General features: G+C 34.6%; 1 protein-coding gene across 1 annotated transcript; it reads right to left on the minus strand.

The window, feature by feature from the left end:
• Window positions 1–591: 591 nt before the first annotated feature.
• Window positions 592–26,747, minus strand: LOC149419031 (uncharacterized). Its single transcript, XM_089637921.1, has 4 exons — window positions 26,222–26,747; window positions 24,173–24,286; window positions 23,303–23,555; window positions 592–752 (listed from the first exon to the last, which is right to left on the minus strand). Exons 1-4 carry the CDS (start codon window positions 26,684–26,686, stop codon window positions 592–594), a joined length of 993 nt encoding a protein of 330 aa, XP_089494047.1. The 5' UTR covers window positions 26,687–26,747.
• Window positions 26,748–26,851: the final 104 nt, after the last annotated feature.

Here is a 26,851-nt window from a genome sequence, read left to right on the forward strand (position 1 = left end):
GCAATGCATACATATAAATAATTTAATGGTTTAAACAAAGAAATTTAATCAATTTTTCATTTAACATAATACGATAAATCAATATCGCTAACATTGCTTACAAGTTTTTACAATTCCACGAATTAATTTCTAACAAAATCGTACATTCCAAAAATTAATCAGATTATTAAAAGATATTTTTTAAAACGTTTGTTCTACGAAAATTAATTAAGATTACACTCCAAAACTAGTATCTAACATTATTTTGCAATCATTGAATTGACGTGGAATTTTCTTATCATTTCTGCATATTTCCCTTATCAGTGGCACACCTCAATTACCACTAACATCCACAACGTTCTGCTGATAAAATGAAACATGGACCACGTCATGTTTATAATTACATTGCAAAAAAAAATAGGTACGCCAAAATATTAAATATGGCACACGGAAACTAATTGAATTAAACAACAATTAGTATATTTTAAAATCAAATTAAAACCACAATTGTCACGTAGAGGCCCGCGACGTGGCAGTGTCGAGTAATGTGAGAATAACATATGTAAGTAGGTAGTTTTGTGGTTTTGGCAGATTATTATTAAACTGTTTGAATCACGTTCGGGTTCGGGTTCTTTCCTCCTCAATCCTAATACATTCTTCGAGGGACTCCTCGGCAAGCTGGCTGAGAGGAGCAGAAGACGCTGAGTCTCGCTTGTAGCTGGTCAGATCGCTTCCCTCATTCTCGGCAGGACTGCCAGACGACTGCAACTTAGCTGCTTTTGTCAAGTCATAATCTCATCTTATTATTTTTCTTATAATTCTTGTTAGTTTGTCCTCAGTAAAATTTAGTAAAATTTAGGTAGCAACACCAATTGGCGAAGATGAGATGTAATACAGTTATATAACTAACATGTACGCACTCGCATACTGCCTACTAACAGTGTATGCCTGGACATTGGGTGTCTAGAGACATTTTTATAAAAAGTAGCTTCCTTTATAAATTAAACATTAGAGTCTTGAACTGCACAGTGAAGGAGGAAACCATCTGATCCTTAAGTAATGGACCACTTCCAATGTTTAAATCACTTAGATCTTGATTTGAAGATTTTTTAATATCCTTGAAATCTGTTTTGTATAGAGTAAAGGATTAGGCTTTGGGGGATTTCCGTCAGAGGATAGTCAAATAAATATGTTATGTTTATAAATATGCTCCACTATTCAATAATGCCTAGTCATGCCTCCACCCCCACTTCAACACCCTATATACATGATCACCTTGTATATGTATTATTTGGGAGGCGGTTATGGCTACCGCCGCCCCGGGAACCATTAATTCTATAACCAACACCTCCGTCATAGGTCGCCCCAAGTGGTTGGCTACATTTGATGACTTAGCAGGGGTGCTCATGAAAGTGAGGATTGTCTAGGTTTAGGTGGCGGATGCTCTGCCCACCTGTATGGCGGGCCGGATTTGAAGAGACTGGTTAGGCGAGATATTTTTACCTCTCCTGCCGGACTCTCTCGACCAATCGTCTTGCACCGTAGTGGGAGGGATTGATTCACGCGTCCGTTACTCCTTGACACACTGACCCCAGATTCCAACCCACCCCTCATGTGGAGCTATAACGTAAAAACCAATAATCTGTAATATTATTCATGTTAAGTTAGGAACGGTTCTGGCGAAACCGGTTTGCGCTTAAAATACATATAGTGGTTTAAACAATGTTGTGTTGTTTTATTTAATCTAATAAATACTCATTTATATGGCGCAATTTAATACTGTGAATGTTAACAATTGTAATATATTATATTAATTTCTAAATAAGCTTATTCTATTTTATTTGTTTTATAATATGTATCTTCCATGATGATGACTCGATTGCATTTAGTTCGGAAAGAATCTTCATATTTATCATATCATAGATGTAAATATAGCAGCCAATAAATATATGCGTTAAGAAAATGAGGATAATGTTGATAGATCTTAATCAGTTATTAATTAATACAGTTAAGTATGACAGAAGGGGATAAGGAAGAGCAAAGCTCCGGCAAGACTGAGGTCCTGCGTTCAATTTCTAGATGCGACCAAATCTTAATCTGATTTTTCCGTTTTAAATTTTCGTTTGACATTCGCTAAAATAGCCTTAAATAATTGATAATCAGTTTGTTTCTAATCGAATCGATAACTTGAGAATTGATGCACCTACTTTCACAAAATTGTCGACATTTATATGTACTATTACAATTTTTCACTCTTGATAGAAGTTTTTTTTATCTTTTTTCTATATTGATAATAATAATTTTAAATGATAGGACGAAGTTAAAAATACGAGATATAGATTAAATATTGCAAAAGTTGGCCAAAAGTAGCCAGAAAAAAAAATGATGTTGATAATATATTGACATTCGTACCTGCCGAAGACATAAAAAATCTTTGCGGATAGGTCCAATGACTAAATAAAATCTTTGCGGATAGGTTCAATGACTAAATAAAATCTTTGCGGATAGGTTCAATGACTAAATAAAATCTTTGCGGATAGGTTCAATGACTAAATAAAATCTTTGCGAATAGGTCCAATGACTAAATAAAATCTTTGCGGATAGGTTCAATTAGTAAATAAAATCTTTGCGTATAGGTTCAATGCCTAAATATAATCTTTGCGGATAGGTCCAATGACTTACGGCCGCTGTTCCCAACTTTTTAATCGTTATCTAAGTTCAAATCTTTGTTTTTGCTCAGCCAAGCGATTTTTAAGCATTTTGTAGGGAACGTTCGATTTGCGTTGTTCCCAATAATTTTATCTTTGAAAATCTTAAGTAGCCCCACACACTACCGCACATTACCATAGACAATAAAATGACATCAAATTAAAAACTTTCTATGTTAAGTTAATATGAAAGAGTTAATTATTGTAGCTCTTATTAATACACATTACTTCTTTTAAATACCGTTATTCATAAACTGGTATTTCATATTTTTTAAACTAACGTATATAATATATTAAAAATAAAGTGACAACTTGAACGTGATGCCACAATCGGGACTTCCCATTTGATTTGGCAGATCGACGTAAGTTTTTTCTCCGTGCGACAGCAAAACAAACCCAAACAAACCTTAAAATGGAGATCAAAGCAAAGCGTGCGAAGAATAACATTAAATTGATAGAATAGAAAGGTTTTCAGATCTGACATGAGGTAAGGGCAAAATATTTCGCACATTCATCGCAAAAATGACACTTGCGTAAATAAAATTAAATTCTCCTCAATTAGGTTCAAAATATACAAAAAACACATTCTCGTCATACGAAAACGGTTAAAAAATTCTTTGTCATTTAATTCATTTGTAGTTATTTTCTATATGTACTTTTTCTATTTTACATTGTCTTTGCCCTTCACATACATGTACTCTCCATTCACTGTCATCTATGTTTTCTTATTCGTGTCAATATTATGGTTTTAATGGACATATTGTCCGTAAATTAATAAATAAATAAATAGTTCGATGTAATTGACATCCACACTCTGTCGCCGCCTGTATAACCCGATGTTTTCATCAATTACTTCGGCCCATTCCGCAATATCTAGTATATCTAAAATGTCTAAAACTTCTCTATCCATTTTAAAACGATAATGACAAATGCAACACAAAAAACTGAAAAGAGCGCGACTGTCGATTGTCAGAGTGACATTTGATCATTGATTCGCGGTATTTTTTCACTCTGTCGACACTTTTTGTAACTAGCTTTTTCCTTATATATTGCTTAAATAGCTAATCCAGCTGTCCGGCTGGCTTAGACTGAGCGGCTTGCTTAAGCAATTATTGTGTGTTGGAATTACGTAGTGCAGTGGTGATTCGCTTAGAATTTGATTATTAGGATTGGGAACAGCGGCCGTTACTAAAATACCCTGATATTCTCTAATCAACTCTAGCCAGGTCAGGCCAGGTTCCTGAGCTGGTTAGAGTTTTATCGAAGCCAGAGTCAAGTAATCTCTTAGAAACTGGGCTTACTGTACAAGACCCGCAGAAACAGCAGATATTACACAACTGCTGATCCTGTACAATTCGCAAGTGTGCCTAACTGTTGAATTTGGCAGCCACCTCTGGTCTGGAGCCCCAAAATACCTGAAGAAAACCCTTGGCTTTGCGCAGAAATGCGCGGTCCGTTCGATAGATTCCTCTATCTTAACAAACGGATTACAATCTTTAGGGCATAAGCGTCAGGTAGGTGCACTGTCCTTGTTCTACGGGTATTACAATGTAAGCTGCTGCGAGGAACTAGCGTCATTGATCCCTTCGACACCGGTGCATAGCCGAGAAACACACCAAACGCGCGCCTAACATGTATGTAAGTACACAGTTGACATTTGTCATATGAGAACAGGTAGTTTTTACGACTCATTCTTGAGTTCAACAGCTCGGTTGTGGAAAGATTTACCGACCTGTGGAGAGGAAGGAGTGAACATGGGTCTTGAAAAAGACCCTCCACCCAGCACCCTATTCCTAACATATCGTAACCCTTGTTCATCCACCTGCACTTGCCTTGATAATATAGAATGACGAAATGCGAAAATATTACAATTTTTATGAACACGTGTTCCGACATCGTGATAATACATTCGTATTTTACTAAAAGTTAATTAGGAAACCCATCACTTCATTCGTCAAGGGCCCGCAATCCTGTATTAAACCGGGTTGCGAATAATTTGAAGAGATTCTTAATAAATTAACAATATTCAATATGAGTAATTTTTCTCCGCGAACGAAAAAATATATTGACTTTCTTCTTTAAACGATGTTGATAATAAAATAACACAAAAACATTAGTCACTTAGAATTCACCTGTATGATAATAACTGTTAGCCATTTATCGCGGTGGTGTTACGTGCTCTGCAGGTGTCTATTTTTATATCAACCCAAATAAACTCAGTGTACTTTCGTTAAGTGTACAATCAAGGCTAATAAGTATTCTACGTCAGAAGTCAAAGGTCTGCTATCTCTAAAATATCGATGCCGTTATCAAAATACTATTTTGTAACATTTTTATTTTTTAATGATATTTGTATTACGAATAACACGCGAGCGTCGCTTGTGCAATGATAGAGGATTGAACAGCTGAGTAGGAACCTAGCTCATTTGTCCACTCAGCTACTAGCTGTCTTTTAATCTACATATACCTTCTGTGGTTAATTGAACTGAAGGTGTTTGGTAAATAGTAAAAAAAAACTGAAGAAAAAAACACTCATCGAACATGAGCCGTATTGTATTGCACTTTTCTATTTGTGTCATCTTCTCACTCTAAACTTCTTGGTATTAAATATAATTCCTGATTAATTATTCGCCTTCTCCCCATGTGTTTTTTATTCTAAATGGTTTCGGCTTTCGAGGTCTACGTGAACTCTTGACATTTTTCTCACGGTTTCAAGCTAGTAAAAATGTTTTATGAAAACGGATTTAATACAACAAAATTAATGCTTTTCAATAATTTTAGGCTTCTCCAGGGTCATTTGGCCATGACAAAGTAAAACACTTCATTAAATTCAGAAAAACCTCCTTAACGTCTTTATCTAAAACATCCTTTGAGAAGGTCCCACCCCGTGGTCACAAATAGTCCATTAGGAGTCATCTGAACATAAAACTTTTCTAAAATTCAGAAAACTTCGCTGGCATCTTTGACTGCAATACCTCTTCGCTAAGCCAGAATATTAAGAGAGCTATTTGACCACAAAGAAGCAAAAACTTTATTAAATCTAGGTAACTTCGCTGACCTCTTTAATTAAAACACCTCTTCGCCAAGACAGGCTTTTGAGGAGGTCCGTCCCTCGCGGTCACAATGAGAATGAGCCCATTATGATTACATAAAAGGTACGGCAAAGGCAGGTAGGTACCCGACAGTGAAACCTGTTTTAATATTAGCCGCGGTCAACTGCAATACGGCCATATAAAGACAGATCGGCGCCAACCGCCAATATGGTTTAGTTAGTGATTTAGCAACTGCCACACACAGTTAGGCGATGAGTTGAAATCGGTCCAGGAATCAGTGTACAAATATTTTATGAAGCATCTAGATCTAGAGTCTACAAATATAGGTACTATCTTTAAAAGAGGTCGTTTTGAAAAACAATGCATTATTATAAAACATTAAGTCCGAAAAATCTTGGCTTTGGGGATTATCAGAACAAGAAATGACTAGTATTTTAAAAAGACATCGGCAAGAAGTAACTAAATAAGTCACTAAATACGACCAAAGCCATATCAGGCAAAATTTCAATTCTGAATGGTGTTCTGGCACATTTTTGTTTTAAATATTTATTAATTGCATATCAATCATATTTTGAAGTACATAAATTGTAGAAAAAAGTAGTCGTCATGTGACCCCTGACAGACGTGAATGATCGAATTTGATTTTTATTCGAGGAAGTGAAAATGAAAGTAAACATTTATTTATATTTTTGATATAATTTTTTTTTTTAATTTAAAAAATATCTTTTATTTTTATTAGAATATCAGGCAAAATTTCAATTCTGAATGGTGTTCTGGCACATTTTTGTTTTAAATATTTATTAATTGCATATCAATCATATTTTGAAGTACATAAATTGTAGAAAAAAGTAGTCGTCATGTGACACCTGACAGACGTGAATGATCGAATTTGATTTTTATTCGAGGAAGTGAAAATGAAAGTAAACATTTATTTATATTTTTGATATAATTTTTTTTTTAATTTAAAAAATATCTTTTATTTTTATTAGAATATACAAACAAATTTATTACAAATTCGTAATTTAGAATACATCCACTGAAATTTTTTGAGAATAGAAAAAAATGTAACGCACAGAGTTTTGGCGGTCGGACGAAAAGAGCCGACGAGTCACGACAATGACCGAAGTGTGTCGTTCCGTCTTGCCACGCTTGCTACGCAAGAGCAGGTTTTGCACTCCTATGCGCGCTAAAAGATATATCATATAAAAAAATCATTTTGATGTTACAAATTGATGTTAGGTTTATTATTTTTGCAAAGTTCCTTGATTTTCAAAACAGGAGATAGTTGTACCAAATTAATATGGTGTATTATCTTACATTTACATCTATTTATCATCATATTATTATTCCTATTTTATTTGAGTTATACAATACCATTTCTTAATAGGATCCCCAGAAAAACACGACACGATTAAAAATTTGAACAAGGATTTAAAGATACTGAAAATATGTCCGGTGATTCTCCACGCGTTTTTACAAGATATTGATGTATTTTACCGTTCTGAATGTATTGAGGATGCTGCAGTTGGGGAGATAGAGATGGATGTGCAAGTTGGCCACAAACCGGTCCAATGGAGAAATATAATTAAACTCTTGCGGTACTCAAAACTGTGAGCGCTAAATTCATGCATCCACCAACTAGTGTGAGATTCCAAGATACAGACGCTGCACAAAGGTGAGAAATGCAATTTCAGCTGGCCATAAAATGATAAACATCATTATGGTTTTTGTGATAGTACTCTAGTACTAGTAGTACATACAGTTTGTAATAGTTCTCCACGATATGTTTCTATTATAGTTGGTCGGCCCTTTGCAGGCGCAATTGGAGCAGTATGATCCTCCTGCCGACTTGCCAAGGCGCTAAGGAGCGAAGGAGCCAATGCGCTGATAATACCTGCCTTAGCCAAAGGACCGCCTGGCGAGTATTTCAAGAAATATCGATACTTAAAACCCTTGACAAAATGTGGTAGATTGTTTTCATTTAGGGACAAGCGGGTATGGGTACCGCCTCCTCAGGAATTATTTGTTGGGTATCCAACACCTCTGCTATAGATCACTCCAAGTGGTTGGCTACATTTGGTAATTTAGCAGGGGTTCCCGAGTTTCATTGGGTCAGGTGTGTCCGGGTCTTGACGGTGGATGCATCTGATCACCAACTGTGTGGCAGATTGGATCGGGAGAGACTATTTGAGGGGGACCTTTCGACCTCCCCAACAGGACTCTCTCGGAACTTCGCCCAGCACCGCAGTGGGAGGGATGGATTCATACGTCCGTCACTCCTGGACACACTGCTTCTTACCTACCTCTCATACCTCTTTCCTTCCCGGAACTCCTTCATTTCCTAAAAAGACCCTCCACACAACATCCCCAAAGATGATATAGGCTCTGAAGAGATTTTTTTCCTCAGGGCCTCCTATGTGGAGCTTATGTAAAAAAAGTATAATCACGTGCATTTGCCTTGACGTAACACGTGTTCCAACATCGTTATAATATATTCGTAATTTGCTAAAAAGTTAATCAGGAAACCTGTCGATTCGTTCGTAATTCCGGCAATCTGTTTTTAATCGGATTACCAATAATTTGAAGAGGTTTTTAATAAATTACCAATATTTATTTTATTTTTCTCCGTGAAATTTATATTTGATTTGTATAATATTTTATACTAGCCCGTGAAAAACCACAGGATACTTGACTCGGGATCATTGTCTTTCAAATTAGTAAAAGTGACGAATTATAACATCTGTCTAAAATTTAAACAAAATTAACACACATTTCAAATATAGAACTATCCATTTTTGTATTTTTTTATGAATTAGTCATACTTTATCGCTTATCTGATCCCGCAGATACTTTAATAGTACACAACTGCTGACCCTGTACAAATCGCAAGTGCGCCCCACTGTCGAATTTGGCAGCCATCTTTGGTCCGGAGCCCCTAAATACCTGAAAAAAACCCTTGACTCTGTGCAAAAACGGGCGGTCCGTTTGATAGATTCCCCAATCTTAACAAACGGACTGCAATCTTTAGAGCACAGGCGTCAGGTAGGTATGCTGTCCTTGTTCTATCGGTATTACAATGGAAGATGCTCTGAGGAACTAGCGTCATTGATCCCTTCGGCACCGGTGCGTAGTCGGGATACACGCCAAACGCGCGCCCAACGTTTGTACACAGTTGACACTTGTCACATGAGAACGGGTCGCTTCTACTATTCGTTCTTAAGTTCAACAGCTCGGCTGTGGAACGAACTGCCGGCCCCTGTGTTTCCTCCCTCCTACAACATGGGACTCTTCAAGACCCATGTTCACTCCTTCCTCTCCACAAAAAGACCCTCAACACAGCATCCCCAAAGATGACATAGGCCCTGAGGGAAATTATTTTCTTCAGGGCCTCCTGTGTGGAGTTAATATAAAAATAAATAAAACATTCGCACAATCAGTTTCAATTTTGAAAATCAATGCAAGTCCAGAGGTCATTGAAACGATTTTTTTCTTCTCATTTACGTTTATTTTTTTTTACAAATATTTTTGACCAGTTAAAGTTGCAATTCTGAACTTCGTGCGATGCCCGAAACAAGACTTGTACGAGAAACAAAATGCTACGTCGCGCATTCAAGATCAAATTATGGACATATAATTTCTCACAGAATGAGAACTGTTTTTGGTATGAACTACGAACATCTGGCTGATATCCTTTCTTGGAAGTCAAATACATATATGCCTGATGACGCGTCTGTCGCTAAACTACCATAATAATTCATGTATATGGCATAAGAAAAAGATACGTAAGTACACTTTTAGAATTTACGAACTTATCTAATTCTAATTGTGTATACATAATATACAGGGTGTATCGGCACGTACCCGACAAACTTTAACCAGCTATTCCTTAGCATATTTGGAGTAAAAAATCTTATGTGCACTTTGCTGTCCGGTAACGTTTTTTTTTAATAAAAAATTTATAATTCATATTTTCACCACATGTCACCACTGTTTTATCCTTTGATAAAGTTTTAAAACCCATCTGGCAAATATTTTATTCGAATTCCGTTGAATAATGCACGTGTGTACCTATATTGGCGCACGTTTACAGTCACAACGAAATAGCACGGCACCATTCGTCTCATTTTTAACTATTATTATTTAGTGTGTGCGAAAGAGCGAAGACGCTTTTTGACACACTTGCTTATAACAGCTGTTTAACACGAAACGCAATGCCAATGACAGTGATGTAGTGTGGAAATTTTAAATTTTTTTGTTTTTAATTGAAAAAAAAATGCTACCGGACAGCAAAGTGCCCATAACATTTTTTACTCCAAATGTGCTAAGGAATAGCTGGTTAAAGTTTGTCGGGTTAGTGCCGATACACCCTGTATAATAATTAATGTTTCGTTATTCGTCCCCTATAAATTCAAAAACTACTGGACCGATTTCGATGAAAATTTCTAAGTTTGTTCTTATTAGTGTCAGGAGTGTTTAAAGAGAAGTTCGATTGATAGAAGAAGTCGGGGACGCCTGAGGAAGACTTAACGCATTATCTCTGCACTGGAATGAGATATGGAGTCGAGTTAAAGTCAACATAATGTAGTTTTTTTAACATTAAAAATGAGGACTTCATGATAATGCGTAAAGTGAATGATAGAAAAAGTCGAGGATGCCCGAGGAAGACTTGAATCAAATAATTATTTGAGGTAAAATGAGACGTAAGTGATGCAAAGAGGTGCAAGGAGAATGTATGAATAATAATATTTAGATGATTTGTATAGCGTCCTTTTTCGTGCAAAATCATCTCAAGGGCGCTGTACAAAAATGCAAAACATTTCTAAAATGATCTATGTTATAACTAACTATATATGGAGAAAATATACAGTATTATACTTACCTGGTAGGTCACTTGAGATTAACACTTAATTAACATTAACCAATTGTTTTTTTTTTTAAATTTAGATACGGGATTTAGGACATAGTTGAAAAATTGGATATAATTGGACTTTCTTTCAGGTATAGTATATCCAATTTAAGGGTATTTATTTTATTTATTTATTTATTAATCTTAAGTTAGCTCACATCTTCGTGTGTGCTAATAGTTTTATAAATATATAAACATGTACATTGTTTGGCAAACATAATCTTTCTTTAAATATTTCAATAAAGTCACAAAAAAAGAAACATTAATAATTGAGATAGACATATTTTCTTAATTCATTTTTGAACTTATTAATATTTTCTATCACAGCAATTTCCTTCGGGATTTTGTTATAGAGTTGAACGGCTTGGTACATCAAAGATTTTTGGGTGCTTGTTTTTTTTCTTGTTGGCAATCTAATTTGCTTAGAATTTCTCGTCCCGTGTCCGTGTATCTCGTTATTGTAATTTATTTTTCTTTTCAGTTCCTTAGACATCATCCCTAAGTTAATTTTATGTGTAAAAATAAGTACATTCAAATACACAGTTTGCTTCACCGTACATATTATTATTATTAGTACACATTTTATCTGGTATGACAGATTAAAAGGGTAAGTTTTTAGTTTAGACCTGAATTCTGTTGGACTTGTTATGGATCTTACTTCCTTCTTCCTTCTTAATTTGGCAGGTAATATAGAATTCACAAACTTACCTAAAAACATTTCTCCATACCATTTATAAGTCTCCGAGCAATGCCGGGTAAACGTAAGCTGGTATATAATATTTATGATGACGTGTACAAAGGCTGGGCTAAAATGAAAGTAATGGTATTGGACTGGAAGACATCCAGACGTAATAAAAAACTATGGTAATAAAATATGGCGTTGACCTTTGACCTTAGAATAACCGGTTAGCATTCGTTTTCAAAAAATATGCAAACATGAAAAATGGGTTGCTACAAACTATAATTGGCATCTGATTCAGGAAATAACTCTATTTTATAATGAGCTATGGCGTTATGAAATTTGCACAGCTTTTTCTGTATTGAATTTAGAAGTCTACGCAAACTAGTTTTAACCCTCTGTAAATACATACATACATACTACTGAAGACACAAATAATAATTCTCAAATTTGGGTTCAAGAATATAGAACGTTTGACGTCTCGTCTTATTTTGACGATCAAAAATAGAATTTAAATGAAACAATATTACTTTGTTTTAAACCAATATATTTGTTTATATTACCGGTTTCGGAACAACCGTTTCTTCCTCGCCGTCCGTCATATCTCCTCCTCACACTCTTCATTAATACTTCCTAATCACACCTCCACCTCCACTTTAACACCCATAATAATTTTGTAATATTAAGTTAGTACATGTTTTCTTCTGGGGAAGGAACGATTATCCCGAAACCGGTCGGGGTTAATATAAAAAATATAGTTGTTTAAAACAAAGTAACTTTACGGCCTCTGTGGTCGAGGGGTAAAACTGTCGACTAGCAATCTGAAAGTCGCAGTTTCAAATCCCGTATTATTTCACAAATTATTAAATTAAAATAATAAATATTATATTTGCGGCACATTCCAGAGTGAAAGACCACCATTCAGAATTTCAAAGAATTTAGCAGTGTTTGGTGACCAGATCTCTGTAGAACGGTACTTCCCCACGTTCCTCTTCCCCATCTCCTTCCCTTCCCCACTACCTTCAGCATCACAACATACCCCAATTGGAGATGTCATAGTCTCACTGGCTCCAGACGATTGGGATCAGTTGGGACTCTTGTGCGGTTACAGACAAAAAAGTGCTAATATCAAAACCCCAAAGCTCACGTTCGAGATACTTTTCTGTTTCAGATAAAGAGATTTTCTGCTTTATATTTACGTTTTTAAAATGTGTTTTGATTTCTTTTGATAAAAATAAATACGTAAGTATGCACTAACTTTGCACGAAATAATCTTTCTGCATAATAACACATCTCATGCTAAACGTGCATTTAGTTTCATTCAAATAATCATGTTCATCTGATTTCATTTTCTTCATATCACTTGTCTTGTTCAAATACTGATCACTAAACGTGTTGATATTGTTGATAGTACATCCGACATGCAATCATTTATCCAATTAGCAAATACTTTGTTATTAAAATGTACTTTGTTATTGGCACGTAATAGTTATAAACAATATTAATAGATGATAGTTTTACGTAACGCATTCAGATACAGATACGAGAAATTATTTAATAAAACTTAAATAGTAAGCAAAAAAATAATTACAAAAACTAGTTAAAAATAAACGTCACAAAAATTCAATACAAGTACTACTGTGATAGTTCTTGGTGAGCTTACGATTTGAAAAAAATTAAGAACATTTTAATCAATTTATACACGGTGTCCAGAATCTTGTAGTACAACTCAACCCAAGTACAATTATGAACATTTTAAGAATAAACTTAAAGTACACTAATTTGGTTGTTTGGTATATTGTTGCATAAAAATAACAGTGTTAAAAATATTTGTATAAATATAAACGGAAATTTAAAAAAAAGTTATATTTTTCTGTAAAATATTTTATTTAATTTTGTAATATTTAGCGTATAGACATCTGTTATTCTGTACACATATGTTCATAATTTTATATGTATGGTAATATTCCCAAAATGAATTAATATTAAAAATTTAAAACAACACTCCCGAGCACGAGTTATTCTCAATTAGGGAGGTGATAATTAAATTAACAGCTTAGAACTTGTTATTTTTTTGCATTGCTTATAATATGACTTGTTTATATTTTGTTATATTTTATTTTATTTCTTTTTATACAACCTAATCGTTGATAATTAATTATGGTAACTTCTGATAATGCTCTTTTTTGTATGAAAATGTAAGAATTATATTTCTATAAACGATTTTTTTTTCAAAAATCATTGGTATCGAGTCTGTGCTTTGACAAGTTTTAATATTAACCCTTTAGCGACTGAGTCATGAAAAAAAATATTAATTATTTTTTACTCCAAATAATGCCAAGAATCACAATGGTTACAGTGAGTCAAGTACGTCCTTTGACACCCTGTAAATAAAACAAACATATCACTACAAACAATACTTTACGAAGATAAAATCAAAAGCAAATAACTGATCGAACGTCTCACTAAAACTTGAAAAGGGTGAGCTCTGGCATCATAAAATTTTGACAGATTTATGAGCTCAAAACAAATATTTTCAGTACGAAACGTCACATCCATCATCGCAGCATCACGTTCGAGAACTAGATTTGAAATAGAATTTCTATTTTATTTATTTATTTATTTATACTGGGATTTTACAGATGTTCTCACTTACGTGAGAACTATCCAGTTACAAAGACTCAGTTAAGTTACAGACAAAAATCTACAAAATTACATACATACAGGTAAAAATGCAATTAAATACAGGTTACGCACATTTAATAAACCAAATAAATAATAATATAAAATTATACATAAGCTCAGTAAAATGAGTTACAGTGATACATAATATAATTATCTAAACATATTATTTAGCAGTGTAGCAGAACATTTTTTTGAATCTGTATAGATTATCGACGAAAATATCTACTTCAGCACACTCAATCTTATTATACAGTCGACACATTTGGGTCAGAGGGTTAAAGTAGGCGATATTATTTTTTAATATATTCAGGTGAAAGATGCTATGGTGTCTTAAAAAATGGGAAGTGGGAATTTTAATTTTGAATGTTACTTTTGAAACATAAGACAAGACGCCAAAATTTGCTTGTTTTGGAAAATATTCCATTCTTGTATCACAAGGCTTTTACATTGGGTACATTGACATTTTTACCATTTTGTATATAAGGATTATAAATATTTTTTTATTAAAGGTTGCAAAAAATAATTTCCTGGTATATACATTTGCTAAGCTATGTAGGCGAGGAATTGACGAGTTTGCTACATAATTTGTTTGTGAATGGTGACATTGAAATAAGTCCTTATGCCTTGTAGGTCGATCCTCAAGTGTGTGTATTTCTCTGCGTATCGTTAATTGTATATGTTCTGTTATATTATGTATTATGTTTGTATCTAACATAGAAACAATTCAAAGAAAGCCTAAATTCTTTTTTGATATTGAAATGTCTGCTTTCACGGTGCCATGACACACTGAGACTTGATAAGCTTCAGGGTCAATTGAATAAAGGTCATTAATCAACGCTTTTTCAGCAATGTCAAATGCAATACAGTACCACTGTGCGGTCTTAACGTACTTGAAACTAGACCGGACGCTATGGAGGGAGTTAGTATAAGTATTAAAAAATATATCATTGAGATAGAGAGTTCACACTTCCTTGTCATAAAAATGTACTGATTGTTGTTACACGAAATTCTCCACTGGTAGTTAGGTTAGGTTAGGTACTACTACATATGAAATACTACCCTTTTCAATACATCTATTGGAATTTTACTTTCGTTTTCGATGATGAATGAATGCACATCTCGGAAGCGGAAATTAACTCACTTTCCAACATTCAGTTCAGATGAAACTCATCAGATAGACTCGATGTCGATGACAAAACAAAAAATAAATTTCCATGCGCCAATTCGATACAGCAGACAAAATACCCTTTTCTACATTGATAGATGCAATACCAATTCCAACCAAAATGAATTTATGCAAAGGACATGTAACTACTATAATAATAAATTTGCAAATATAGACACTCGTGCTGACATATTCACTGCTAGTTACTATCACTACAGAATTTCATTGTATCACATTCTAACTCATATTAACCACTGTTAAATTGATTGTACCTAATATTTTAATATTACTTGCGTGGCAACTTTTCCTCATCCCTCTCCTCCCGTTTCCCGTTCCAACCCAAGTCTATTTAGGTATAGTTAAAATCACTTTTATTTATTGCTGTTTATGGTAGGCATATTATAGGTTTATCGTTTACAGGTTAGTTTTATGTTTCTATATATATCTGTGAACATTAATAATTGGTCTGTTTTTTTGTTATTCTCTTATGTATATTATATTAATAAGACTGTTTATGTTCCTCAAATAAATAAATAAATAAACAATGCATTCTATCAACTTTTGGTATTAATCACACACACACACACGTGGTTATATGCGTATTTATCTGAAACCGACGATATTACAGCAGTTAATATGCGAAATAAATATCGGTCCTACACGTTTTAAAATACAGTTAAAAAATGTATATAAGAAATCTTAGTTTTTTACAGATTGATTTTTTAAACTATTATATGTGTAGTATTACTTTCCAACAAACATAAGATGTAGGAACTTTCATCAAATTATTGTTGCCATAACAATTGTGAAGGTGGAATGCATCAGGAATCAGGATAGTGTTGTTTACGTAACAACTAGTAGTTCTGTGAAAAGTAATGTTGATTTGTTCGATTTGACAGCTCGTGCGCCAGAGCGCAAAAAGGTATTATCAAACACGGTTACCATCTTGACAGGATTGACCGAAAACGGAACACACATTACCATTTCGTCCGTCGTCCCACGGGTCGGTAAGCAATCGACATAAACCGAATGCTGCAAGACACTGCGCAGAAAAGTTCCTCATTGAACTGCGCTTCAAACCGTTACCTCACTATAGCGAACTTAATTAATTTCCTGCGCAGTGTCTTGCAGGGTTCGGTTTACGTTGACTGCTTACCGACCCGTGGAATAAAGGCCTTAAGGGTATTATTTTTTTTTAAATACGATAATGATAGTGTTATTATTTTGTTGACGTCACACCGGGCGACGTTGGTGACAGCCGTCTTACCAGACATTGGCGGTTCCGACGTCATAATGCCGTTGTAGCCATTAGCCATTAATCGCTTCGGAATGAAAATATTAAAATTACACATTTTTATAATAATGACCAGAATCCGAAAAATAAACTTTATATCTTGTATATATTTTTAACGGTATTCATAATTTGTGAAAACACCCCAATGCAATTTCATTTCCATCGTAAGCTGTGGAGCTTGATTATGTCGATTTATCTATTTAACCGTTATACGAATGAAAAATCTAACAAATCTAGCGAAACCGGTTTGTAACGGGACAAAGTAAATATTCTCAATTCTTTGCAGGTACTGTGCACTACACGCTGTAGGTATTAGGGATCGATTTAGCTTACAAACACCCAATAATCTCTACGCGTATAGAAAGTCATAAATTATTCGAAACATTTAGTCCATGCCTTGTACGAATGGAGTCAAGGCCGCATGAAATTATACGGCGGTAATCTCAATGTTGCTATTTTTATGCACAGACTAAACATACAGATCATGTTTGGGCATAACATAGTTGTGGATCGGGCCTAGTTATAGTTCATTTTTACTATAGACTATAGCGAGGTAAGGTCAAACGTCGGATGTAGGTGTAGGTGTACTACATTATAGATTATAAATATAATAAGATCTTAATATCTTTGAATAGTTAGAAATGCTACCTAGAATAATTGTTGTAACTAACCCCGGCGATGCCCGAGCTTTTTCAATTTTTTTGAAATCATACGTAGACATTGACCTTCCTCTTGTTTTGAAGGTCAACTGTGCAAAATTTCATCATCTCGGAATAAAACTGTTGATTTGTATAGAAATCAAATCCACGCCGCCCGCCAGATGTCCGCCCGGTGTTTGACTCTTCCTTATATAAATGGATAAATAGACTCTGAATTCCCCGGCGTTGACCGGGCTTTCTTCCTCTTGTTTTGAATAGTGACATTCCTCTTATTTCGAAGGTTAAGTGTGCAAAATTGCATCAATTTCTGAATAAAACTGTTGATTTGTATAGAAACCAAATCCACGCCGCCCCCAGGATTCAGAAATTTTAAGAACCATTTTTTTTTAGCACTTTGAAGTTTCGGAATTTTGCTGTAAATCCTGGATACGTTTTTTCATCACAATATTACTTTTCATAAAGTGGAACTTTTTACATGCAAACTTAAAATGTTGATAATGAAAATAAATTTTTCAGATTCCAATACAGCATGCAGCTGACAAGAGTAAAGAATAATAATATGTGTCTATGTAAAGATTATTTTTCATCAGTTTACAATCCATGAAATTTTATTTTAACACATTTCAATTTTATTTTAGTTGATATTAAAAAACAAAACACGTGTTTTTCAGACTTTAACGGTAGGTACTCGTATGTACTTTCTCTCCCAGTTCATTGCCTCACTACTAAACTTTAAGGTTGTAGACTTATTCCTTACCATCCAGAATATTTTTGTGGACCTATTCCTTGCCATCCAGTATATTTTATGGACTTATTCCTTGCCATCCAGTATATTTTAAGGAATTATTCCTTGCCATCCAGTATATTTTAAGGACGTATTCCTTGCCATCCAGTATATTTTTATGGATTATTCCTCGACATACAGTATTTTTCAAGTACTTATTCCTTGCCATACAGTAAATTTTATCGAATTATTCCTTGTCATCCAGTATATTTTTATGGACTTATTCCTTGCCATACAGTAAATTTTATCGAATTATTCCTTGTCATCCAGTATATTTTTATGGACTGCTTGCCATACAGAAAATTTTATGGAATTATTCCTTGCCATCCAGTATATTCTTTATTATAAAACACAATAAACATATTTTGATTCATTTAAAAAAAATGGAAAACTGAAATATTTATTGTTTTGAACAATTTTGAAATACATTGATTAGAGCTGATTACATTTGAAGTTCGAAGTTCGTTAACATTATAAGTACCTACTAGATATTTTAAAAATAAAGATTTGTTAATAAATGATGTTGTGATCACTCGATTGTAAAACACGTCTCAGATAATCAGTTAATCGGCGCCAGTGACAAAGATAACATTGTGATTGATTTATCAAATATTTATAATATCTATTGTTCAAATCACTGAGTATTTTTATTGTACAATATTGATACAATCAACGTAACATCATGGAACTTAGTCCAATGGAGATAACATTAAATCGAATAGCCGCGGCGCTACATTCCAGGATGAAATTTGACCTCCACAAACGTTTTCTTCAGTCCAAAAATCTTTCTCACAGTCTGTTTACCTTTTCCTCGGTATGCGCCTAGGACATTATTTGCGTTTTGCTATTTACAGAATTTGAATTTAACATAAAAATTTGATGATTATTCAAATTCCCTGAAACAATCCGTCATTAATTTCTGTTATTTTTTGTTTGATTTGGTCGGGCCCAAAGGACGTATTCAAGTTTGGAATAAGCAGTATCTCTTTTTTGGTTTATTGCCCTGGTTGAGTATTTATGTCGGGCAGTGTTGGGCCATCAGTTATATTTTTTTCTTTTAATAAAGTTTGCGCCTTTTTTCCTTTTTTAATAAAGTTTTTGCACATTGAAAACTTTTTTTTTGTGATTATATGTAGATTTTATAATCCAAATACTATTTACTAAGAGCACTGAGCCAAAATAACACTCAGCCACATTGGTGACAACGAGATTACGCGTTTTTGTATTCAAATTTTGTACAGTTGGCCTGCCCCGAGGACAAGGTTTACAAGGCTTCTTTTTTTTAAATGTGAATACTGGACAAGAGTCCCAACTGCTCTCAATTGTTTAGTATGTCGTCAGACTGAAGTTAGTGGGGAGGAGAAGGAGATGGGGATGAGGAAGTGTGGGGAATACCTGGCTATTCAGATCTGGTCACCAAACATGGCTAAAGTCATTTCAAGCAACGTTTCAATTCAGAATGTTGGTCTTACACCAGAGCGATACTGAAAGCATGTTCAACTGTTATAAATTGAATTTAATTGATCAAATTGATTAATTTATCAGGTTACCGATGTCAATTATCAGGGAGGAATAATCACACTCCATAGTAATAGAGAGAATGCTATGTTTTTTATATTAGACCTTCGTTCTTCATTTGTATAGTACTTATTATAATAATACGAAATATCATTTTGTAGAGTTATTCCCCTGCGACAATTTTCTGAAAAAATGATGGCCGTACCACAAACAAGTGGTTATTATTTTTTTAATAATAGAATATTAGTAGGCACTTATAATTGTAACACAAGAAAATTCCAATTTTTAATTTGAATTGAAACAAGAGTTACGTACCACCCACCGACAACCGAAATTAGTATTTTTGATGGTAATAAATTAATTTTAATTTTTGGGGTTGCTTATTGTAGAGGTTAAGAGGCTGATTTGATGCAGTGTCCGGGCCTACGACATGTGATGAACAGCGTGCGTGCCAGTGCGTGAAGAAGAACGTGAGAAAGCGCATGCGCCAAACGTGCGGTACCAAAATACATTGGTATAAAGGTTATCCCGCGTTCATTACCTTGCAATCGGGTTAGTTTGACGAAATTTCCAACTGATTCTGTAATTTTACTCTTTAGTCTTTCTATTATTTTTTTTTTTACATTAACTTTACTTACACAACTTTACATTAACTCCACACAGGGGGATGCTGTGTGGTGGTTCTTTTCTTTTTAAGGAGAGGAAGGAGTGAACATGGGTCTTGTGTCTTGAGGAGACCCATGTTGTAGGATGGAGGAAACACAGAGGTCGGCAAATCGTTCCACAGCCGAGCTGTTGAACTAAAGAACGAGTCGTATAAGCGACCTGTTCTCTTGTGACAAAATGACAGTGTACATATGTGGCACGCGTTTGGCGTATTTCCAGACTATGCACCGGTGCCGAAGGGATCAATGACGCTGCTTCCACGGAGTATCTTCCATTTTAATACCGGTAGAACTAGGATATCATACATACCTGACGCCTGTGCGCTGAAGACTACAATCCGTTTGTTAAGAGAGGGGAATGTCTCAAACGGACCGCCGTTTCCTGCACAGCGTCAAGGGTTTTTCAGGTATTTTGGGGCTCCAGACTAGAGGTGGCTGCCAAATGCAACAGCTAGGCGCACTTGCGATTTGTACAGGGTCAGCAGTTGTGTACAGTGGCGTAGCAAGGTAACCAAGGGCCCTGGGGCAAATTAAAAAATGGGGCCCCACTGCTATCTAAACTGATTAGGTTTTATCAAATAAAAATATGAAATATACAAACACTTTAAAAATGCTAAGCTACTTAGCTCTTTTTTGTGCACTGCAGACTGCAGGGCAGGTAATAAAAATATGAAACAGTAACAACATAAATTACAATTAATACTAGGTGTAGGTTTGGCTAATAAAACGAAATAGAGAAGATTCAAGGCTTTATTATATGAAGGTCGGGCCTACCAACTAACTAAATAACAATTTTATTTACAATTTTTTCCTAGCTTTAGTTTTCGCAAAAGTATCAATGACTTCGTTTAAATAAAATGATTTTTTCATTTAATTTTCAAGTTCCTTGTTGATAGTATTAGTATCGTTTTTTTTCCAAAATTCATACACAGCACATGCTTCCGAATGGCCACTCGAACAACTGTGTTGTTTAATTCTTTCTGATAAATGCTTTCAATCTCGAATTCCCGTACACCAAACATTATTCCTTTGTGAAGCAAATAACCAGCAGGGTTGACAATAGGCAGCGTCTAGTATTTTGGAATAACACAACCAAAAACGATTAACTGGCCCATATTTAGAACACGAAAAGTAGTACGATTTTGAAAAACACCTATTTTTCTGGTTGATGTCTGTTGGAAAAGGTCCTGAAGGCTGTAAAGGCCCCATATCAATAATTTGACGTTTTTCGTTATCACTTAATATTTTGTTCGTGAAGTTTCCCAAGTCATAAGAAGATTTGAGGTCTGTGGTTCCTCCAAACCCTCCGCTCTTATGTGTGTCATGCAAACATCATCCACGTTCACATGATCGGCGGCGGAGGTATCTCCAACTGCAATAATTGTCGAATCTTCTTCAGTAGGCTTCTCGACCAACACTGCAGTTACCACATTATTTGAGTCACTATCAATAGAAATATTTTGGCCAGATGTACTTGCAGAAGGCTGACTAAGAAACTTGTCAATTTTGGGCAATTTTTGTTTACTATCTTCTCTTTCTTGGCGTTGTTTGCGTTTAAATGCACCACTGGGTTTCTTTTTTTTTAAATTACAACACTGCCAACCTACAGAAAGAATTTAGGGGAATTTCCTAGGCATAATTTTTGAATTTCTTTCAACTGAGTTGTCATGATTAAAGTGTGGTTGCAAGTTGCAACATGTCAAATTTATTTTGAAAATGGGAGAAATTTCCAAAAGTTCAGTTCGATCGAGATTTCTAGGTAAGGATTCGAGGGCCCCCTGAGCTTGAGGGCCCCGGGGCACTGCCCCGCGTAGCCCCTAGGTAGCTACGACGCTGGTTGTGTACTATCTGCAGTATCTGCGGGCCCTGCACAGTACACCCAGCTTCTGAGAGGGTAATATTGTTATATTGTACTATAAATGCAGAAAAATTTTAAAGTATTTAGCGGATATGATTGAGAAATTAAAGCATGGAAATAGGTTTTTTTAAAACGCACAGATAAGAAAGATACAACGTTTATTGTAATATTATATTGTATACGTAAGAGATCACTTGGAAAAAAAACAAAAAAATACCAAATAGTGAGTAAAATATCAAAAAATAGTTATTTATTTCTGATAAACAATATTATATATGGATCTGACTCCTCTGATGCTCTGAAGCTCCTCTGAAGCTCTCCAAATGAACACAATTGTTTCGCAGAAATTCACGTCTGACAATGTCATTAAATGGCCATTCAGCGCCATTTTGTTTTTTGACATTTTAAAGGTCGCCGTTAAACACCGATTCTTGTGTGTTTCAGTTTGTAATTTGCTGACAAGCTTAACAACCTCTTCTGCCGATTAAAATTTGTTCAAAAGCTAAAACGGACTCAGGGCCAGTCGTTTTAGTTTAGTAGGCGTTAGTCCAGTTAAAGTTCTACTGAAGTACTGTTATTATTTCAGTTCTGTGAAACAACCAGCCCATAATGATAGACCAACTTGAATGGAAATTTTACAGAGCTTGAAAATTAACGTTTAAATTTGATGAATTTTTCAAGTTCTGTGAAAGAACCCGTCCTTAGAAGGGGACTGTCAAAAAACAAAAGTGCTCTGAATAGCCATTTGATGACAATGTTACATTTGAATTTCTGTTAAACAGTCCTCAGGACGGGTTTTTTCGGAGAATTTGAACAATTCTTCAATTTTGTGTGAAAGATTTTTTCACGTTCTGTTATTATTTTAGTTTTGTCAAACAACTAGTCTATAATGATATAATAACAGAACTTGAATAGGTCTTTCACAGAACCCAAAAATAAACGTTGAAATTTGATGAATTTTTCAAATTCTGCGAAACAACTCATCCTTAGTTCTGTTTTGTTTGTGAATTGATCAAAAGGTGGTTGTTCCCGCTGTCTGGTGTTGTAGTGTTGTTGTATTGTAGTGTTCATTGAAGGGTTGGACATTCTGATGAGAACACGATAGATGCATTTTCCGGCCTAGTCTTAGGACGAGTTGTTTCGGAGAATCTGAACAATTCATCAAATTTCACCGTTCATTTTCATGTTCTGTGAAAGATTTTTTTAAGTTCTGTTTTTATTTCAGTTTTTTTAAGCAACTAGCCTACAATGATATAAAAACAGAACTTGAATAAGTCTTTCACAGAACCCGAAAATGGACGTTGAAATTTGATGAATTGTTTAAATTCTCCGAAACAACCCGTCCTTACACTCATTGTCACAGACATCTGTATCGTCAGTCAACTTATTCAATAGACCTCTGCGTAAGATGTTATTTATTAATGATTCTGCATAAATTGCTTGAATGGAATCCATCTTTTGTAGTTTTTTGGCCACTATTATCCCAATGGCATTATATTCACTTACGTCTTGTTGGCGATTGCTTGGATTTAACGTTTCAGAGTAATCATTTGAAAAATCTGCATTCCTTTTTCTTGCTCGCAGAGGAAACGTCTCAATCTCCTGAAATCGAAAATATGTAACTTACGTACAATACTTGATATGATTGCTAATAAAGCTATTTTCTATCCGCGGACTAACACCCCGGACCATGAAGGGTCGATGGAAGGAATCATATTGTTCGCATGGTAACACCAATATAATATTTATGTATTACAATTTCATTAACTATCACGGCATGCTTTTAATGACATTAGTGAATTCTAGGAAGGGTTGTTTCTCAGAATTTGAACAATTCATTACATTCAAAGACAAAATTCAAATTCTGTAGAATTTGAACAATTCATCACATTTCAAAAACAAAATTTAAATTCTGTAGAATTGATTTATTAAGTTAAGACCGACCTAAAATGATATAAAAACTTTAAAATAAACTTTGCAATTTGATGAATTGTTCAATTTCTGTAAAACAATCAGTCCTTAGAATCGGCAGTTAACGGAACTTTTTAACTGTCGAAATAACAAAATGGCGCTGAATTTGTTGACAATGTTACATTTGAATTTCTGTGAAACTACCCGCCCTTGCTGTTTATTAACGATTCTGCATAAATTGCTTGAATAGAATCCCTCTTTAATAGTTTTTTGGACACTATTATCCCAGTAGAATTATATTCACTTACGTCTTGTTGGCGGCTGTTCACATTTAACGTTTCAGAGTAATCATTTGAAAAATCGGTCTGAGAATTTGAATCTGCATTACTTTTTCTTGCCCGCAGAGGAAATGTCTCAATCTCCTGCAACCGAAAAAACGTAACTTTGGTACATACATATTATAATGACTACAAAACTATTTTACTTTCTTTAATTTGAGCGCGGACCAACGTGTCATCCTGTGGAGGCTGGATGGATCAAAATATATTATTCTCATAGTAACACTAAACAAAATATGTATTTTTTTTTTAAATTTAATGTACGACCACAGGATGATTTTCATGGAATTAGTGAACTTTTTATTTTTATTATCAATATTAAAGTTGTTTTCCAGGTGTTTTTCGACATCTGTCTCACTAGGATATACCAGTGTCGAGACAGACGTATTGGATAAATAATTGAGTAGTTCATTTATGTATCTGTTACCGAAAATGTATGATATCTAGGAATTGTATACAACTCCCAGGAAATGTATTCAATTCCGAAGCTTTTTTAGGAAATGTGTAAAATATTGTTATAAAAATTATTTAATACATACATATCGCGGGAAATGTATACATTTTCTAGGAATTGTATATAATTACAATATCGTATTAGGAAATGTATAAAAATAATGCTTTCTGTAATAAAACACGTTGTTTTATGTCCATGAGCAATTCTGTCCTGTGGAAATTAGGTTAGGTTAGGTACGCACTGACTGTTTACGCGGCACTAGCGCGTACCCATTGATATCTTAAATGTTTTACATTTCCGATAGATATTTAGGAAATGTATGGATTTCCTAGGAAATGTGTCTAATATAATTTATTTCACACATTTCCGGGCGATTTTAGGAACTACATTCATTTCCTAGGAATTGAATACAATGAAGGATTACGTACATTTCCGTTAACATATCCAATACATATAAATGAGTAGGTAGTTCTAGATGTTTCACAGAATTTGAACAATAATTCATCAAATTTCAAAGTTCTGTTACTGTACCATTATTTGCAAGTTCTTTCACAGAACTGAATAGAACATGATTTGAATAGAACTTTCACAAAACTTGCGAAAAGTAAAGTTCCAAATTTGATGAATAGAAACTAATGTCCAGTTGTTTCTCAAAAATTCACGTGTGACAAAGTCGTCAAATGGCTATTCAGCGCTATTTTGTTATTTTTTGACAGTTGAAAGGTTTCCGTTATACAAATTATCATAATCAGAAGAGGATAACTATCACGTTGTCAGTTTATTTTATAGAAAGCTGAAACATACCTAGAATCAGCATTTAAAGGGGATTTTCAAAATGTAAAAAAATGGTGCTGAATGGCAATTTGGTGACAATTTTAAATTTAACTTTCTGCGAAACAACTGCACAGAGAAATCGATCCTGTTTAAAAAGTGACAACATGCGAACTTCCTGATAAAATATTAGTCATTCAGAACATATCAAGAGCATTTATTCTTTTCCTAATACATTTAATGACGGAATGTCTCAATTTCAGTATTTGTATAAACACTTGTTTCACGGTCCTCATAAAACATTCGCAGGAAAACGAATAATTTGACGAATTACAAAAAAAATCTTACAGTATTTCATATTAGTAAGTTTCCTCCGTGTGGGCCTAGTGATTGAGGTGGTTTTTCGCAAAAACTGCCCTATACAAGATATCCAATTATTATTACCATTATTAAAGTAACACGAGTTTATAAAATATATATTAAATTGAGATTTTAGTAAGTATAAAAGCATTGTATAATTTAATAAACAATTTACAATAATCATTATTTGAACGCATACGCATGCGTAGCGTTGTTTCTTTTAAACGCTCTAGAACGCACTCCAGACTTCAGACAAGAAGGAAAAGACTGCTATGCCGATATTAGCGCTTCTTGCCACAGAAAATATGAAATTTTAGGACGGAATCGCAACAATATACGATGACACTGATGCTGTCATCAAGAATATTCCATTATATTGTGAGATATTGTGACCATAACATAATTTTAATGAATAAAGACTTTTCAGGACTCACCTCTGGTTGGATTGTTTCCTGGTGCCCCAATGAAACCTTTTTCAATGTCTTTAACCTCCTTCTCAGTAATACTTTTGAGTCGGGTACACCGGATACATCAGAACCATCGGGCACATCAGACAAGGGATCAGAGGGAAGATCCTGATCGTGTTCCTTTATAAACATTAGGAGGTGATAGTACCACAAATTCGGGATATATTCTTCTTCTGCGTTAAGACATTCACGTACTTTTTTAAGCTCTTTTCTGAACGATCCTCTCAAACCCTGAATTTTTTTAACAACAAAATCTCTGTTGGCTCCGGGGAATCCGTTTTCCCTGCAAAAGAGTATCATTTCTTTATATGCTTCGCTCCGCAGACGTCTAATTTTATATTCTTTAGATTTAAATTGCCATAGACATGGAAATGATTTATAGACTTTTATAAAGTCCGTTATGAAACGTCGAGAGAATCCGCAATGTTCCATCGTGTGGCAAAGATTGTTCTCGTAACGAGAAAGTAACAACTGCCGACGCGCGCTCCCGTTAGTACTGTTAGTACGCGACTGGCCGGCGCGGCGCGCGTGACGGGCGTTCACGCCGAGCTGTCCGTTACCAAGCGATCGCGTCTTTTACTAATACTAACATGACCG

The sequence above is a fragment of the Hesperophylax consimilis genome, chromosome 12, assembly GCF_061612785.1.
Source record: "Hesperophylax consimilis isolate HC1 chromosome 12, BYU_Hcon_1.0, whole genome shotgun sequence".
NCBI classification, from domain to species: domain Eukaryota; kingdom Metazoa; phylum Arthropoda; class Insecta; order Trichoptera; family Limnephilidae; genus Hesperophylax; species Hesperophylax consimilis.

Coding starts and splice junctions, on each gene's coding strand:
- LOC149419031 (XM_089637921.1), bottom strand. CDS start 26,686: ATGGAACATTGCGGATTCTCTCGACGTTTCATAACGGACTTTATAAAA. Junction 23,556..24,172: donor TGAACAGCCGCCAACAAGAC/GTAAGTGAATAT, acceptor TTTCGATTTCAG/GAGATTGAGACGTTTCCTCT. Junction 753..23,302: donor AGATGTCTGTGACAATGAGT/GTAAGGACGGGT, acceptor TGACAAAAGCAG/CTAAGTTGCAGTCGTCTGGC.